Source organism: Zootoca vivipara, chromosome 4 (genome assembly GCF_963506605.1).
Source record: "Zootoca vivipara chromosome 4, rZooViv1.1, whole genome shotgun sequence".
Classification (NCBI taxonomy): Eukaryota; Metazoa; Chordata; class Lepidosauria; order Squamata; family Lacertidae; genus Zootoca; species Zootoca vivipara.
Window position 1 is genome coordinate 40,611,307 of NC_083279.1, and position 17,745 is coordinate 40,629,051.

General features: G+C 38.3%; 1 protein-coding gene across 1 annotated transcript in view; it reads left to right on the forward strand.

The window, feature by feature from the left end:
• The window catches only part of POLA1 (DNA polymerase alpha 1, catalytic subunit), a 191,022-nt gene that overhangs the window by 124,183 nt on the left and 49,094 nt on the right, over positions 1-17,745 (forward strand). Inside the window, exon 36 of the mRNA XM_035116609.2 lies at positions 13,021-13,114. Coding sequence (XP_034972500.2) covers positions 13,021-13,114 — 94 coding nt within the window. The remainder of the gene's footprint in view (positions 1-13,020; positions 13,115-17,745) is intronic.

A 17,745-nucleotide genomic window follows, 5' to 3' on the forward strand; every position in this document is an offset into this window, starting at 1 on the left:
TAATTAATGATAATATGCAAGGTACCATCTTTTTCCCCCAGCACCGCTAGAGCACAAATCTTTATGGATCAAGTGCAAACTTTCCCTTTCCTTGCCATATTCATTTGATAAAGGCCTTTTTATCATAAAGAAAGTGGAAAGAGAGGGAATAGCAACGGGGGGAAATGAAAGATGTGAGGCAAGCCTGAAGCTTATATTTAACTAAACCAAATTAATTTTAGTTAAAACTTTCTGAGGTAAATAAATTCTGTTGGTTAGACTGAAGTATATTTTTGAGGAGCTATATAGGGTTGTTTTTGAGTTGACTGCTCATGTATACAGTCCAAACAAGCAGCATGAGGGCAAGGCTGCATATATGCCATGCTTAAAATCTGTTCCCAGGAAATCCAATATGTTTGCCAAGGAAAACTGGGTCAGTTCTACAAGCTTTCTCTTTTTTTGCATAATTCTACTAGTGGTTGGTTGGTTGGTTGGTTGGTTGGTTGGTTGGTTTTTTACCATTTTGTATAACTAAAGCTACAAGGAGATGCAAGGAGCTATGGCTGAAGGGTGCAGGGATAAGTCCCCAATCCAATCCCATTACACTGGTACCTCGTGTTACAGACGGGATCTGTTCCGGAGGCCTGTCCGTAACATGAAATGCCCGCAACTTGAAGCACTGTGTCTGTGCAGGCACAAAGCGCGATTTGGCGCTTCTGTGCAGGCGCAAACTGCAAAACCCGGAAGTACCCATTCTGGAAAAGATGAACTAATACTACCAACTTGTAAATATTATTCCTACCTGAACCCTTTCCAGTCCTTGATCATGATCATGTCACAATTCATTGAGGACAACCTGGAAGGTGAGCTTGACACTCCTGCACCCAAGGGAGCTATGGTAGTTTTTAGAGCCCTTAACAGTGTGCTTTCCTGGACTGTCACTAAGGCAGAATGGGACAGCCCAGCTAGGGTCAAGCCATCCCATCACTTGGCTCATTATTATTATATGCTGCCTCAAGGCATCATGGATCAACTCAGGGTTCAGGTGGTTATGTTTTGGTTTTTTTCACAAGATCTGCTACAGCAGTTTATCTGTAGATGTAATGTCAAGTTTTTTCATTTGAAAAGGTAGAAAAGAGTTCCCAAGTGTCATTATAGCATCTGGAACACCTGGGGGTGATTCTGGATTCAGTCCAAAATGTACCTAATGGTATAATAGTAGGTGAAGGGTAAGAGTAATTGCAAAATATTTCTATTTATAGATGGTGCTCTCTTTGCATTTCCATCTTTAGATTTCTGGGCCGAGCTTGGTGATGTTTATTAATGATCACTTTGGATATCTTATATATTTGGTTCAAAGTAAATTGTAAAAAATAAAATGTCTTTAAGATTCCTTACTTAAATTTGACATTTAAAACAAAAATCATTCAACTCTATCAAATGCCTTTTAGGGATCTGTGTATATATGAACTGCCACTTCTTTGTGCATTTAGTAATGATAATTCATACACATTGCACTATCAAATACTAATCTAAGCGTAATAACTGTGACTTTCTTGTTTATAAATTAGTAATGTCAATGGGTTATTCCACGCAGTTGGTAGTTTGTTTCTGAGTTGTGATGAGCAAACTTTCCCAGACTTGCTTTGAAAGAAACTCACCTAAAGCAAGCTAATTTGGCCTTCATTTCAAATTATCTTGTTTTAAGCTTGGGTTCAATCAAACTGCACTCATCTCACATTCCTGTGATCAGGACTTCTGGGCCCTCAATAAAATTACAGTATGCAGGAATCTTGGGGCCTGCAATGCTGCTGTTATTGCCTGAGAAGGCTACAACAGTAATCCTCCTAATTATCCCCAGCACCAAAGAAATGCGACAAGGGATGGGCTGGCTGTACTAAAGCCTCAGTACATCCCAGGAGGGCAAAAGGCTTCACAGCAAAGGAGGAGGAAATAACTTATGGACTTTCAGGGGGTGTAGACCAGCCTCTTGGTGCAACAACCACTATCATCATCATCATCATCATTATCATTACTAAAATTTCTATACCACCCTTCATCAAAGGATCACAGGGCGGTTCAGCCTTTGCCTGCAGTTTCCATTACTTTTGGGAGGAGGGCATCTGCATCCTTTAGGAAACTCTAGATGGGATGGGAAGAGATTGACCACTAGCAAGCCAAAGTGTTCTTGAGGACATCCACTTGTTTGAGCATACTGGTCTTTCACTTTAAGCCATGGGTCATTATATGCCTGCCTCGGGTGACCTTTCAGCATGAGAGGTGTTTTCCAGTATGAGTTCCTTAGAAAGTTAGCAGATTTGTTTCTGTTTCAAAAGAGGTTATATCAGGGTGTGTTGCTCCAGGAATCACAATATCTTTCTCACAGTAGAGTCAAGTCTTTTTGTGATGGAAGGCCACTTTCACAATGGCATAGCACAAGGGAAAGCATTGATCATGTGAATTTCTAAGAGCACCATACATCTACTAGTCCAGGCCATTTAGCTCAAGACTGAAGTACAGTTGATAAAGATTTTGTACGGGGGTTCTGTTCCTGGGCACGGCCCCCCACCCATGTCAGCAGTGTGTATATGCATGTCCTGCCCAGTTACACCCTTTTAATGACTTTTTGGTGATGTTTTTGGTACTTCTGGGTTCGTCACTGTGCGATTGCAAGTCTTTCAGATGCACGTTAATCAGTATGTATAATATGTATTGTACATATTGATGCATGCAGATATCTCAGCCAAAGTTCATATAAACAGGCAAAGGAGAATGAGATCAGTGGATCTATACAGAGAAGCCATCAAGACATTGGGTGGGATAAACAGCACCTGATGAATATACCTCTGTGGTGTCCTCCAACCAATGCCTGACAGGCAGACGTGGTGAAGTCTGTATCCTTGGCGCTTCATTCAAAGTGTAAGAAAGCCAACTTTAGACCTCATGTCAAGGTTTATTTTTAGGAACTATGTGGTGTGATAATGTATGACTAATAGGACTCCTCTATGCATTCTCTTCACTCTCATTCATTCGGAGGCTTATGCATATAATAAGGAATATGACTTGAAGATCATTCTGGTAGTGCTGTGATGACCACATAGACGTTGGGTTCTGAATTGCCTGTTATCCTAAAGTTACTGGAAGATTCTGGCAAGACTAGACTTCTCCCTGTTGGGCCCAGTATTCTGTCCGTATCCTGATCTATTGTAGTTAGTTCTGTGGGAGATGAGAGGTGAACTCTGCAAACTCTGCTACTCATGTTGCATGCTGCTCACTCAGAGCTATCAGGGATGACCCTCTGCTTCTCCAGGCTCTTTGTTTGCTAAAGCTTGAATTGTTGCCATGTTGAGTTTAAAAAAATGTTTATTTTGTTAAGTGGGTTGACTTCAGAATCTTATTGGCAGAGTTCAGATATTGCCCTGACTTCCACCAGAAGGTAGTGAAACTGCTCTCTTTCCTTTCTCTGAGATGCGAATTTACACTCACAATGTCACAATCTCCCTTTCTCTAATATTTTGTTCCCTATCTTATAATAATGCTTTGTGGACCAGAGTTTTATGGGCAACCTTTAGTCTCTTTTCCTTTTCTTCTCCCCTTTTCAATCTACTAATAGTAATACCAGGTAGATATGAATGTTGCATATAGTTGGATCTCTATACCTTGAGGCAGAACAATTTTACTTTGATATTTTCTGTTCGATATGTTCTAAGATAATGCCTACTGGCTTTTGTACTTTGACCTAAAATATAGTTGGGGGGACCCCAAATACCCTGCTGTACCCCTGGAATAAATAATATTTTACAGAAATTTTCAGAGTTTTATTTTCCAAAGGGTAGTGGTACATTACAGTAGACTCCCGACTGGCCAAAAATCAACTTTCCCCCCCTCTTCAGTCAATCATGTATATACAGTCATTCAAAGAACTGATAAAAGGAGAAAGCAACCAGTATAGATAGAAGGCTGAATTCCTCTGAAAGGTCTCGGACTTGTAGAATTTGTTTATTGTATAGGCAATGTCCACTAAAGTCTTAGAACAAATACATCACAACCTATGTTTCACATAGGTTTTTGCTTCTTTACTAAAAGTCTGCTCACTATGATTGCTCAGCCACATTATGCCCATTAATGCCCAGTGTTAAGAGCGGTAGACTCGTAATCTGGGGAACCGGGTTTGTGTCTCTGCTCCTCCACATGCAGCTGCTGGGTGACCTTGGGCTAGTCATACTTCTTTGAAGTCTCTCAGCCCCACTCACCTCACAGAGTGTTTGTTGTGGGGGAGGAAGGGAAAGGAGAATGTTAGCCACTTTGAGAGTCCTTTGGGTAGTGATAAAGCGGGATATCAAATCCAAACTCTTCTTCATTAATGTATTAACTAGTTCAGTTGAACTTTTCCGAATGCTAGTATTGCAAATACCAGAAAAGAAAGTAAAAAAAGAAGAAGAAACAATAGCTTTCTGAAGATGACTAATTTGAATGGAACTTCGGAGAAGTATGGATTGAATGAAGGGAGAGCTTGGAGGAAGCATCACTGAGTAATGTGCTGCAGCTGTTTGAGTACAATGAATGCACAGCCGCTCTGTATACATTTTCTATAATAGTTCATTAACATAAATGTTTATTTCAGGGATTCTAACACGTTGATAGTGAAACTTGGTGATGAAATAGTTTGAGTTTCCTTACGTTCAATAAACAGATTAAAACTTGCAATATCATAGCTTGAAAATGTATCCCACTGAGAGATTTTAAAAATATTTTTGTGAACAATCACCCAGTCCAAATCTGCCTCATATTTAATATGTGCTTTTCAACATACAGGTTAGGCACTCAATACTGTGAAGCCTAAAACGTGTAAAGTGGGTTGGATATACTTTTTCAGTTTATCCAATTCATGCAGTCTACGCTCAATAGCTTGCACAAATCATCTCTCCAACCATCTACTGAAGTTAGCGGCAGTTTTCAGTTGCATTATGGTCTTGGGGGAAGAAAATACAGATTCAAGTAAAATGAAACCAACTGTTGCTGATGTTGGAGGAAGAGGTAGGTTGCTGTCCATCCACACGTTAAACTGTAGCAGTGGCCTGGTTCTTGCGTCATGGTAAGCCAAACTAGCTTACTGGGGCCATACAAATGTGCAGCCTCTTCAAGATGAGTTCACAGCTCCTCCCCAGTCTTTTTTATTCTTGCACCACATCGAGATATATCCCACAATTGAATCAAGTGCTCCCAGAACTCAGTTGTCGTTTAGTCATTTAGTCGTGACCGACTCTTTGTGACCCCATGGACCAGAGCACGCCAGGCACTCCTGTCTTCCACTGCCTCCCGCAGTTTGGTCAGACTCATGTTCATAGCTCCGAGAACACACTCCAACCATCTCGTCCTCTGTCCTCCCTTTCTCCTAGTGCCCTCAATGTTTCCCAACATCAGGGTCTTTTCCAGGGAGTCTTCTCTTCTCATGAGGTGGCCAAAGTACTGGAGCCTCAGCTTCACGATTTGTCCTTCCAGTGAGCACTCAGGGCTGATTTCCTTAAGAATGGATAGGTTTGATCTTCTTGAAGTCCATGGGACTCTCAAGGGTCTCCTCCAGCACTGAAGAACTCAGTAGTTTCATATTAACTGTCTTTGAACCCTTGTTCTTATAGATTCTGAACTAGCCTGATTAATCTACTCTCATACAAGACCTGCCTGAAAGTTGTAATAGCACCTTGATGCTATGAAGAGCTTGGTTGACCAATCACATTAGGTCTCAATGCTTGACATCACTGATGAACAGCCTTAAATGGTGTTGGGGATGCCTCTGAAGTGCAGTTAAGTAGGCATGGCATAGGTGACCTTATTGGCATCAATCGTTCAACCAACTAGTAATATTTCAAGTTTTTAAATGTCAAGATATTTCACTAGACAATAACAGAACTAGTTAATGAAACTTAAAACATTGATTTTCAGTTATTTTTTATTTAAAGTAACTTAGCAAAGTTATTTAACCATCTCCTATTATTACTAAATTTATTAGTAATCTATTCAAAATCATCTCAATTTTCTGTACTGAGTGAACTCCCAAGTGTCCAGTCCAGCAATACTTCTGATTCTCCATGCAGCCTCTTGCAAACTGCCCAAAAAATGCTCAAGATGGTTGGTGAGGGGTACTCCACAGCAAATTTGTGGACTGCCTGAGAAGAGAGGGGAAGATCACCCTTTTATTTTTTAGAAGATAAGCAGTTTCCCCAACAGCTCATACAGACACATATTTAAGACGTTTATTGTTTAAGTGTACTATTGTGTGCCTTGATAATTGCATATTTATATATGTTTTGTATATTTTGATCTTGGTAGATGGGTGAACTTGACTAAAATAAACATAATAAGAATTTTATCTGAAAAGTTGATAAATGTTTTCTTCCTCCTGAGAGCCCCATGAGCAAAACTCATATATACAAGGATTTGAAGTACTGAGCTTTGCCTTTTTTCTAACATTGCAAATCGCCATGTGCAAAATGGCATGATGAAAAATGAAGTATATCTTTTATCATCTTCTAGCTGCCGAATGAGACCAGTGATACTTCCATGCAAAAAGGGGGGGGGCAACCCGAAATTTGCAGCACATTCATATTCAATTTCATCACAGCAGATGCTCATTAGTATGTTGTTATTAATTGGTATTCACTTTAGGTTTTGTTTAAAATGAAGATAATAATTAGGTTTTAATGACTGCATCTTTCAGGGGGAGGAATGGGGAAGGGTAGAGTAACATCTCTCAAAACACTGAAGTCTTTCTTGGAACTTGGCTCTACGTACTGTAGAAAAATGTCTCTTTAAGAGACACAATTCTCTGACAAGAACTTAAATTATTTTTAAAGAACTTGTCCTAAATTGTCTGCTTGATGGATGTGCAGAATCAGATGATAATGTGAGCCTCCATTCTTTCTAATCAAATTATCAAAAAGACTTCTTATAAAAGTAAGTCTCTCTAGCAGTTGATTAATGAAGTGGTGCCACTGTTTTGTATTAGAACTAATTGAAGTAATACAAATAAGTTATCTCTCTAGCCTGTAGAAATTATCTTCTTTACAAAGCAATGTAATGGAGTTGGCAAACTCCACCCCACCCCCACCCCGCTTTATGGTTCATAGCATAAAATAGAAAGGAATACAAAAATGGTAGATAGATATAAAATCAGAGCTGCTTCTCATTTTATTATCATTTTCAATTCTGCGCCGATGTTATTTAAGTAATATGTGCAACTGTACTGTGATAAGCCCATAAGCTGCTGAGCTACTTTGAGTATGTATGTCCACGTTATGGAGTTAGCTATATTTATTACTCAGTGGCTGCATGCATATTCCAATGTGAAAGTAAATTGCAGTACTAATTTTGAAATACCGTAATCTTTAGAACAACTAGCATAAACAGTCAGATTTCACGAGGCAACATATTTGAAGATAATTTAGAAATGTCTTATTGTTGGGTATAGCGGAACCAAGAACCACTCACACTTCTGCATACCTGTGAATAAAGTAAAGTTAGAGTTGCCTTACCCAAGATCTGAAACATTTGCCCCAGAGTTTCTTTCTAGGCTATAGGAGAGAGTCACTTGTTAGAAGTTTAAACATAACATTTATTAATTAGAATGGAGAGTGCAAGTGATTCTTACATCTGGTATTCCCATTAAGTGGTCACCTAAAAAAGAACTTATATTTGCAATTCAAGAGAGAAGCTTTGAAATTGGCTTTCACAAGGGGAGCGACAAGTTGTTGATTTTTTAAAGTGGATTAATTTAGACCTTTTATTTATGCATGCTTGTCCAAGATATGACCTTTATATATCTTGAGCTTATTTAACTTGTATTTCTCTATTCATTTATTCATTTTCTGTTAATAAAATAATTAAGATGTAAGAAATGTCTCTTAAAATTACCTCAGTGAATTTTTTAGAATTATTCAGTGGTATTGGTGAAGGGAGCTTGTTGAAGAAATGCCTGACTAAGTGTAATACCCAAGAAATTAAGCCGAAAAGTCACTAGAGGGCCAAAAAAAAGGGCTTCTTCCTTTTATGGGAATGCAAAATGAAAACATTTGTGAATACAGACATCGGGTAAAAGACCCCATTGAAATCTACAGTCTTTCAGATGCATTGCATTTTAAAAATATCACCACCAAAGGTAAATTAGAATTTACTAATGCAAAAAAAATTAAAATGCTGCTTTCCTCCCATGTAAGGCACCTCTTCCTTGGTTTCACATATGTGTCTTAATCTAACTTAATTGTATTTGACATTGAAAATCTCTAAAGCTTTTTGTTTTCCACTAGTTACTAATTGCAAAATATGCCAGGTAACAAAAGGGCAGGAGGTGTTGGTATAATTAAAAATATATGTGTGTGCATAACTTTTTTTATAAAAAAAAATTCTTATCCATTTAGGTAGTGACTTTCAATTAGCCTCTCTGCTAATATCAGGTCACTAAACTCCATAGCTGATGCTTTATTCCTTCATTTGGGTTGTCAGTCGTTTGCTTCAGTTGGCTGGCAAAGGTGGCTGTATATCCATTACGAGCAACACAGCACTTTGCATTTCTGAATTGACAAGCAGCTATATTGACCTAGCGCTTATTATGGGTCAACAGCTGCGTTAACCAACGGAAGGACTGAGGGGCAATTAAAATGAATTGGCAAAAATATATCTTCCTAATTTACTCCAATTTGTTATTTATGCTAACATTGTATGGCTTCTATGGTGACACTAAACAGAATGGACCCAATAATGGCAATTAACATAAAAATATAATGGCTAATCAAATTGACAGCAACTGTTTCTCATCATCTCGACACACAATACATTATCAAAACAAACTATTATGAAGGAGGTAATTTCAGTGTTCTATTCAACCTGCTGCATGTGTGCAGTCAGGGAGATGTGTACCAGCAATTACTGCTGAATCCAAAAAACTAAACAAATAACTTAATCGCTGTCGTCCTCCTTTTTTTTCCTTCTTCAGGAAGCAGTAATCAGGATTTACTAAAAATAAGTGGTGTATAATAGTATAATGATGATGCATATCATAGAATAACTAATAAGGTATAAAATAAGCTTCTGTGTTATATAAAATAAGTTCATGTGAAGGAAGGGTGAAAGTATGGTAGTATTAAGAGCACAAAATGTTAACTCTGAATGTTGCATTTTTAACAATATAATATGCAGGTGTTGATTGGACATTTATGCCATATGGAATATAATAAGGTTTTGTTATTAGAATGTGGCTGGGGGAACCCGGCCAGATGGGCGGGGTATAAATAAAATATTATTATTATTATTATTATTATTATTATTATTATTAGAATATGTTATTAGAATATTACATTAATTTTCGACCAATAAAAAACCCCCACCAAACTTCGGTATGGCAAGATGTGTTTTTAAAAAACAAAGAATTAATGACTAAGAATATATCCTACACATGTAGCGTTGGAAGTCCAGGGGTTTCCAGTGGTTCGGCTCATCCAACGCTTGAACGAAGGCAAGACCAAAGGACCTAAGTTCTTCTGGTAGAAACTTACAAACTTTGGAATCTATAAGGAACGCTCTTCCACAATTTCCCCAGACCCTCATTATTTTGTCAAACTGCTTTTGAGTTGGTGTCATCTTTTGAATGTGCATTTGGTAGTGATTGTTATTATATACCAATTATTATAAATCCTCCCTTTTGCCTAAGAAGCTCTAGGGCAGTGTAGATGATTTGCCCCTCTCAATTTTATCCTCACAACACCTTATAAAGTAGCTTAAACAGAGGGAGAGTAACTGGCCCAAAGTCGCCCAGTGAACTTCATGGCTAATTGTTTTGTCTCCCCAGTAGATGCCCAAAATGTTTAGCTCTGCATCACACTGCCTTTGGCCCTGATTGGTGGCCAGATGACCAAGTCCTCCCTCTCTTCTTCCTAAGCTTAATTTTGAAATGGAAACTGGCTTGTCCTTCCCTCTTGTGTTATTTGTTAACTCTATACTGGTAACATTCAATTCATTTTCTTCTTTTTTCACATGTTTGGACAACATACACCCAATATGCATTCTGTCTTCAGGGACATACATCAGTTTATAAGAAGTAGCAAATATTACTTTTGTGCATGTTTTTCTTTTCGCTTTTATTTTTGAATGCATGAGCAAGCCAGATGCAGGCTTAGGAGAACCCCAAGATTTACAGGAGTACAGAAAGCCAGGTGGGAGAGGAATAAAACAAACTATTCCGATAGAAGGCACAGCTGGCTGGAATCCTGAGCAGAAGCACTCCTTGCTGCTCAATTTTGTTAAAGCTTATTAACATGTATTCATGACAGCATAATAGGTTTCCGTATTCTCTTCGTGGACTCTTATCTGTTCCATAGTTGTTTACAACTCAGTCTTACAAAGGACAGAAAAATATTCCCTATCCACAAAGGTAACAAGGCCACTGAAAGCAAAATCATGTTGGATACTACCCCCAGATGCAAATAATTACAGGCCAGAATTGTTTTTTGAGAAGGTGACTGACTGTACGATGTAGGTAGAGTTCCAAAGATTGATTATCTTGGTCCTTTTTAGTCTTGCTTTAGGTTTTAGGTAACATTATTAGATGTGTCAATTTAATAATGCCTGCACCCCCACTAGTTAATAATAAATTAGGCTGTTGTGAGGTGTCTTCCATCTATAAGTTGAAACTAAATGTCGTGCTGCACTATTTGAAATTTCTGCTATTTGCTGCCCAACTGCAATTTCTAACCCAGGAATAAAGCCACCTTGTTGTGGATCTGTAACCAAATAAGCAATGAACCACATACCTATAACCTCTTGTATATAGATGAAGATGAAACACTATTGTCTGAAAAGCAATGTCATCTTGTGCATGCAAAATAATAAACCTAATTTCTTGTTAAGCAAGCCTATGCATGCTGATATGGGGATAGATTCCAGCAGTTTTATCACAATATATTGATCACTTCAGTCAAACTACTGGAAAACTCTACTGTAACACTTCAGAGAGTCATATGCCTTGGAATGGGAAGTGGGAAGAGCTGTGTATCTCAATAATCCTGATACTTCTGTAATCCTAAGTAACTGGTGGGACAACACTATGGTCACTGTCAATGCCATGGCTCTGTAGAGCTGCCTAGTTACCACCACATCCACAGCCTGGCCACTCAGTGGTGGAAAAGAGCAGGCAAATCAGGCTCAGTCCCTGCACCAGCTTCAGGACTAGCAGATCCTGGTCTACTAGCCCTGCCTAACCTTTTACTGGGTTCCATTGGCAGAAACACTGCTGGTGGGCTACCCATACCCATGTCTGACAGGTAAAGGGGGTATGCATCAACAGAGTGACACTTGCATCGCTCTGTCACTGGGAGGCCAGCTGAATCAAGCGCAGGGACACCTACCCTCAGTCCACTCCCACCACAGTCCAGGTGTTTGGGGATTTGGATTGCAGCAGGTAGTTATTACGAACCTCCTTTTATGTCTAGGTTCAGTACGAGTGATTGACTTACAGAATATGTTTAAGCACATTTGGTCCTGATAGTAACTAAACTTTCCATCTTAATCCAATTTGCAGTGATCCCTGGAACATCATGGCAAAGAGAGGGATAAAACTCTCCCAAGGATCCCTGGGGTGTGGCAGATATAGGGGTGGTTTTTAATGTAAGTTTTACTCAGAGTAGGCCCATTGGAATTAATGAACAAAATTAAGTTTGGTCCATTGATTTCAAAAGGTCTTCTTGAGTCAAACTTAGTTGAACAGCACCCATGTGATTTTCTAATATAGTTTTGAAACTTTCAAAATAATCCTGTTATTTCAACAGTGTAATGCCTGCCTTTTTAATAATTCCATACATCATGTTATATTCAAGTTTGTATTGGTAGTCTTATGCCCCCCCCCAATTTGTAAAAGAGATTACTTGTATTGTACACATTTGTAGATTGGCTTCATTTGAGCCGCTTTAGGTGACATTAATGCAGAGCAACATATGAAACTGTAAATGGCCTGTGGCACACTGCTATGAATGGTTGGTTAACTGTGGTCAGATCCTTCAGCTACATCTACATACCGTAGTATCTCTAAATTATAAAGTTTTGCACAAATAACTCCATAATATATACCCAGTATCTTGTGGGCTTCTTATGAAGCACTTGGCACTAGCTAACATTGGAGACACGGTGATCGATAGATAGATTCTTTATTGCGGCTAAAAGCCCACACAAACAAAGTACATCAAACAGAAAAAGTAAAAAACAACAACCTGCATTTCAGAAACAAAACAAGAACAAACAGAGGCAGCATCTTTGTAAAAGATACACCACAGCCATTTGGGATGAACGCAGTCGAATATATATGTGTGTAAAATTGCCAAGAAATAATAGAATAAAATAGTATATTAAAAAGTTTCAATAATCATACAGCATTCCAGTTCGTCTCTTGTGGGAGAGAACTGAGGTTAAGAACCTTGCCACCTGCAGAGTCCTGTTGAGTCATTGTCTTGCAAAACAAGTGCAAGATGGGACTCTGATGGTTTATCCGCAATTTCCTGAATTATTGGATTCAATATATTTGCACGGGCAGCACTGTATAAGGGGCAGTTGAAGGGAGACATGGTGTTGAATCTGATTATTCACAAAGATTTACCATTACAGACTTATTGATTGTATTTGGAGCAAAGAACTAAGACAAATAGCAAATTCTCAGAAGATAAAACAATTGCATTGAATTGCTGGTAGTAATATGTTTTGCACATTCATGCATCTTATGTTAATTAAATCAGAACTTACCCGTATTAGCAACATATAGGACGACAGTTAGCTGCATAGATTTTTTAGAGGGGTTGGGGAATTTTATTTGTCTCCATATTAGTTGGTTCCCAAGCCAACTTAACAAAAGTTAAAAACTTGCCTAACACCAAACAAGTTTAAATCCAATGCATAACAGCAAATCAGCATAGCTTGTGTATAAAAGTTGCAACTGATCATGCTTTTTCTGTTATTAGCTTTTATCCATAGTGCATTTTCATTTATGTTCTTTTTCCATTACAGTACTCTGACAAGGCCCTGTACACCCAGCTGTGCTTTTACCGGTACATTTTTGATATGGACTATGCAATGGAAAAACTTACTGATCAAGAGAAAGGTATGTTGAAACACTGTAATTACCTTGTGAGTTTAAAGCGGAAGTTTGCATCATAAAAGACTATTCTGCTCTGTTGTGCTGCTCCAGTCTGCATCATTCTGCTCTCATCATTTACACAAGTTAGTTGACTGCTTGAATTTAGGAATTCCCCATTTAAGAAGGTACCCGCATTTCCTAATATACCCCTCACTCTGCTGAAAAAAACAGTGTTTAAGGAAGGAGTGTTTTAAACTCATTTAACTGGTTGGGGGTGCTGGTGGTAATCTTCTGTTGAGCATTACTCCTACTGCGAGGGCAGTGGAGGGTCAGTCTAATTGTGGGAGAGCAGGGACTGATGGGATCTGACATAGGGCCTGGTGACAGATGCTTGCAGGCAATGAGAAGGCTGGAGAAAGCTTTGGGTTAGACTGAGTGACAAGGGGTAGAGCATAAATGGACAAAAACCCGTGTTTGTTTTAACCCCAATGATTCAAAATTTTGGTATTCTCTAGTATTTTTGTTTGCCTGTTTGTTTAAGTAGTTCTTACATCTATCCTGACAGACATTTAGAAAAAGGTGGGAAAGCTCTTTAAGGAGTAACTTACTTCTATGCACTTTCTGAAAAGGCATCACACTGGTCTGCCTGGTAAGAAAGGGTGATAACGTATCTACTTAAAAGAAAGAGTATCAGGCTCTGTTTCGAACAATAGACAGGAACTCTGCAGTTTAACCTAAACAGAAGCCAGGAAAGAATGATATCTTGAAGAACAGATCAGAAGTAATAATTTCTGTACATGTTTGACTTTCTATTGAGTCTTGCATTTTTCCATTCCTTTTCATTTAAAGTCTGCTAACCCAGCAGTAGATATAGAACACCTTAATTGCAGAGCTTTCTGACATTGAAATGCGAAGTTCCTAAAGGTATCAGAATAGTGCCTGAAGTAAAAATGAAAGGTTAGGTTAGATTGAGATATTTTCTGATTGAAACAATGTCAGATATTAAAAGTATTGTCTGTACCTTGAGAGTGCATTTCAGTACTTATTAATATCTTCATGCTATTTATTTTTATACACCAGATTTATAAACCAAACTAAATGCATACTCAGTAAATACTTTTACACAGTTACAGCAGCATTTTACACTCCCACCTTCATAAAAAAATACTAAACATGCCCAGTTTACTTTCTGGATGAATAAACTGTAAAATTGCATTTAGAAAAATGAAAGTTAGGCTGGATGACCTACATGCAAAACACAAAATCTAACTTTGAATATTTGCTTGTATCCTGTAATTTAAACATCGTTTTCCCCCTCTGTGTTCCCTCTGTGGTGTACCAAATATCAATTGAAAGTGATTTTTTTATGGATGAATTGCTAGAAAGCTTTACAAGCAGACTTTTCATAGTGGCACTATTTCTCAGAGCTACTAATGGGTGGGTCTTCAATGTGTCTCTGTTAGCAGGTGACAATTACTCAGAAAAGTATATGCAGAATGCTGCAGCTGTGTCTCCAAAGAAACTTAAGAATGAAATGCTTCAATAGAACAGGGTGTTTCCATAAGTGGAGTTCCCACTCTTAAACTACTAGTACATTTGGGTGCAAGAGAATTTGCATGTACTTTGGAAGGGTGTGCTGAATTGGCAGATAGATAGCAAGGTAGTATTTATATCATCAAGTTGATAATTGAAGTAGCTTTGAAGGCAACCTCTCAAACATCAACTAGTAAAACTGCTCATTATGGTTATTTTTCATGTCCAGTCAATCTAGAGATGAATAACTGGCTGCAGAATCCCTTACCAAGATTCATTGGCTTGCTGATAACTAAAAGAATGCTATATACTCAAGTTAAATATTCCTGGAAAAATAGGCAGATTCAGGCCCAATTTGAAATTGTGCCTAAGTAACACGATACATTTGCTAGACATGACTAAAGCATAGCATATGCAATGCTTTTGGAATGGAATAAAGTTTCTGTAATACAGTACGAATCAAACATAAAACAACCCCTTGGAGAACTGTTTCTCGGACATTGTTGTTGTTTAGTCGTTTAGTCATGTCCGACTCTTTGTGACCCCATGGACCATAGCACGCCAGGCACTCCTGTCTTCCACTGCCTCCCGCAGTTTGGTCAAACGCATGTTGGTAGCTTCGAGAACACTGCCCAACCATCTTGTCCTCTGTCGTCCCCTTCCCCTAGTGCCCTCAATCTTTCCCAACATCAAAGTCTTTTCCAGGGAGTCTTCTCTTCTCATGAGGTGGCCAAAGTATTGGAGCCTCAGCTTCACGATTTGTCCTTCCAGTGAGCACTCAGGGCTGATTTCCTTCAGAATGGATAGGTTTGATCTTCTTGCAGTCCATGGGACTCTCAAGAGTCTCCTCCAGCACCATAATTCAAAAGCATCAATTCTTCGGCGATCAGCCTTCTTTATGGTCCAGCTCTCACTTCCATACATCACTACTGGGAAAACCATAGCTTTAACTATACAAACCTTTGTCGGCAAGGTGACGTCTCTGCTTTTTAAGATGCTGTCTAGGTTTGTCATTGCTTTTCTCCCAAGAAGCAGGCGTCTTTTAATTTTGTGACTGCTGTCACCATCTGCAGTGATCATGGAACCCAAGAAAGTAAAATCTCTCACTGCCTCCATTTCTTCCCCTTCTATTTGCCAGGAGGTGATGGGACCAGTGGCCATGATCTTGTTTTTTTATGTTGAGCTTCAGACCATATTTTGTGCTCTCCTCTTTCACCCTCATTAAAAGGTTCTTTAATTCCTCCTCACTTTCTGCCATCAAGGTTGTGTCATCTGCATATCTGAGGGTGTTGGTATTTCTTCCGGCAATCTTAATTCCGGTTTGGGATTCATCTAGTCCAGCCTTTCACATGATGAATTCTGCATATAAGTTAAATAAGCAGGGAGACAATATACAACCTTGTCCTACTCCTTTCCCAATTTTGAACCAATCAGTTGTTCCATATCCAGTTCTAACTGTAGCTTCTTGTCCCACATAGAGATTTCTCAGGAGACAGATGAGGTGAGCTCGGACATACGTCATATATTTTCTGATATATTCCAACATCAGTATTTAAGAAATATTAAAATCTACAATGTTGATTTCACTGTGGCTTTGTTTAATTTGCTTCATTTGGATTTTAGTGAATTTACAATGATTTTGAGCAAAATATATACATTTGATTGTTACTAAATTGGTATAATTAAGTCTTAAGAGGATAATTCTGTATCTTAATATCTGTAAGATTTTGCTTTATTTTGCCATCAGGTAGTTGATATAGACTAATCACTGATTTTTTTTTTCGTGGGAAAATAGAGTTTTAAAGCAATGGGAGAGAATTTTTTTGTAGATGTATTGTGGTTATACAGTTGATAGTTTTTATTTCCATAATGTTTTTTACTATATAATTATACATCTTAATTATGTAATTACCATCATAATTATTATGTAATTACATGTAGTTCCACTAATTACAAAATCAGGAAGTATAATTATCTAGTAAAAAAATTCTAAAATCTTATTTTATGAACTGGAGATCATTTAAAAGACCAATTGGTGAACTACTACCGTATTTTCTTTACTAACATCTGACATCTTAATTTAATTCCTGGCCTCCATCTTTTGAAGCCAGCAAATGGTTAAAGATATTGCCAACATCTGCCTTTAATGAATTATGAAAGTATGATGAAGTTCTTTTGCTTTGCTTTACAGTTTTCGTCTGAATTTTCCTGGAGCTTATGTCTATTTTGTTGCTGCTACTGTTATCTCTCAGAAGGTCAAGGCATTAGTTTCTTCCACAAAAATTTTAATAACTAGCAACGTACTAAACAGGAGTGGCTGGTCCAGAGGGGCAATGCCACACGGCTGCCGTTACACCACTGGCATTCGGAGAGGGTGCAGGGGTTCGGGTGGTGGCAGAGAGATTGGGGTGGCATGGGCCCAATAGTGGAGTCAGTCTTCCTTTCTGCCTCGCTAGGCTGTCCAGCCACTGCCCAGCTAAGCAGCAGCAACGCCACTGTCAGGAAGGCAGCTCTGTGGTACAATGCCAGCCATTCCTGATATGTGAAGTACAAATAATTTGGAGTTAAAGTTAAACAGAGCACTGAGAGGTGGGGTGCTCAGCAATTACATTTGGATATGGGAGTTCTAGGTTTCAATCCTAACTCAAGTGTGAATTCTCTGAGTTGGCTTCCATACCTCGTTCATGGCCTAATAACATGCAGACAAACAAGACTAACACTGAAATTAAAGCTGATATATAAATTGTAGTTGCCATCATTTTTATGAGCAATCGTTAGCCTTGATTTCTCCAAAGAATGTATTATACTATAATCTCTTTAGGCTCATGGGTTGTTGTTAGCTGGATTCTCTTCTTCACACTTTTCATATGGGAAAGCCCAGTGTTATGTTAATAAGCAATACATTAAAGTACAATAATCCTTTATATGCGTACTCTGTTGATATTTTTTCACTAATAGCAAACATTACCACATACAAATATATAAATAAAAATTAAGCCACCTTTCATGACAGCGATGTAAACTACTTATCACTCTGAACTGTTGTTGTCTTTTAAATTCTTATCCATCCTTCTTAAGGTCCCAGGACAGATCACAACAGTTTAAATCAAATTTAATTCAAA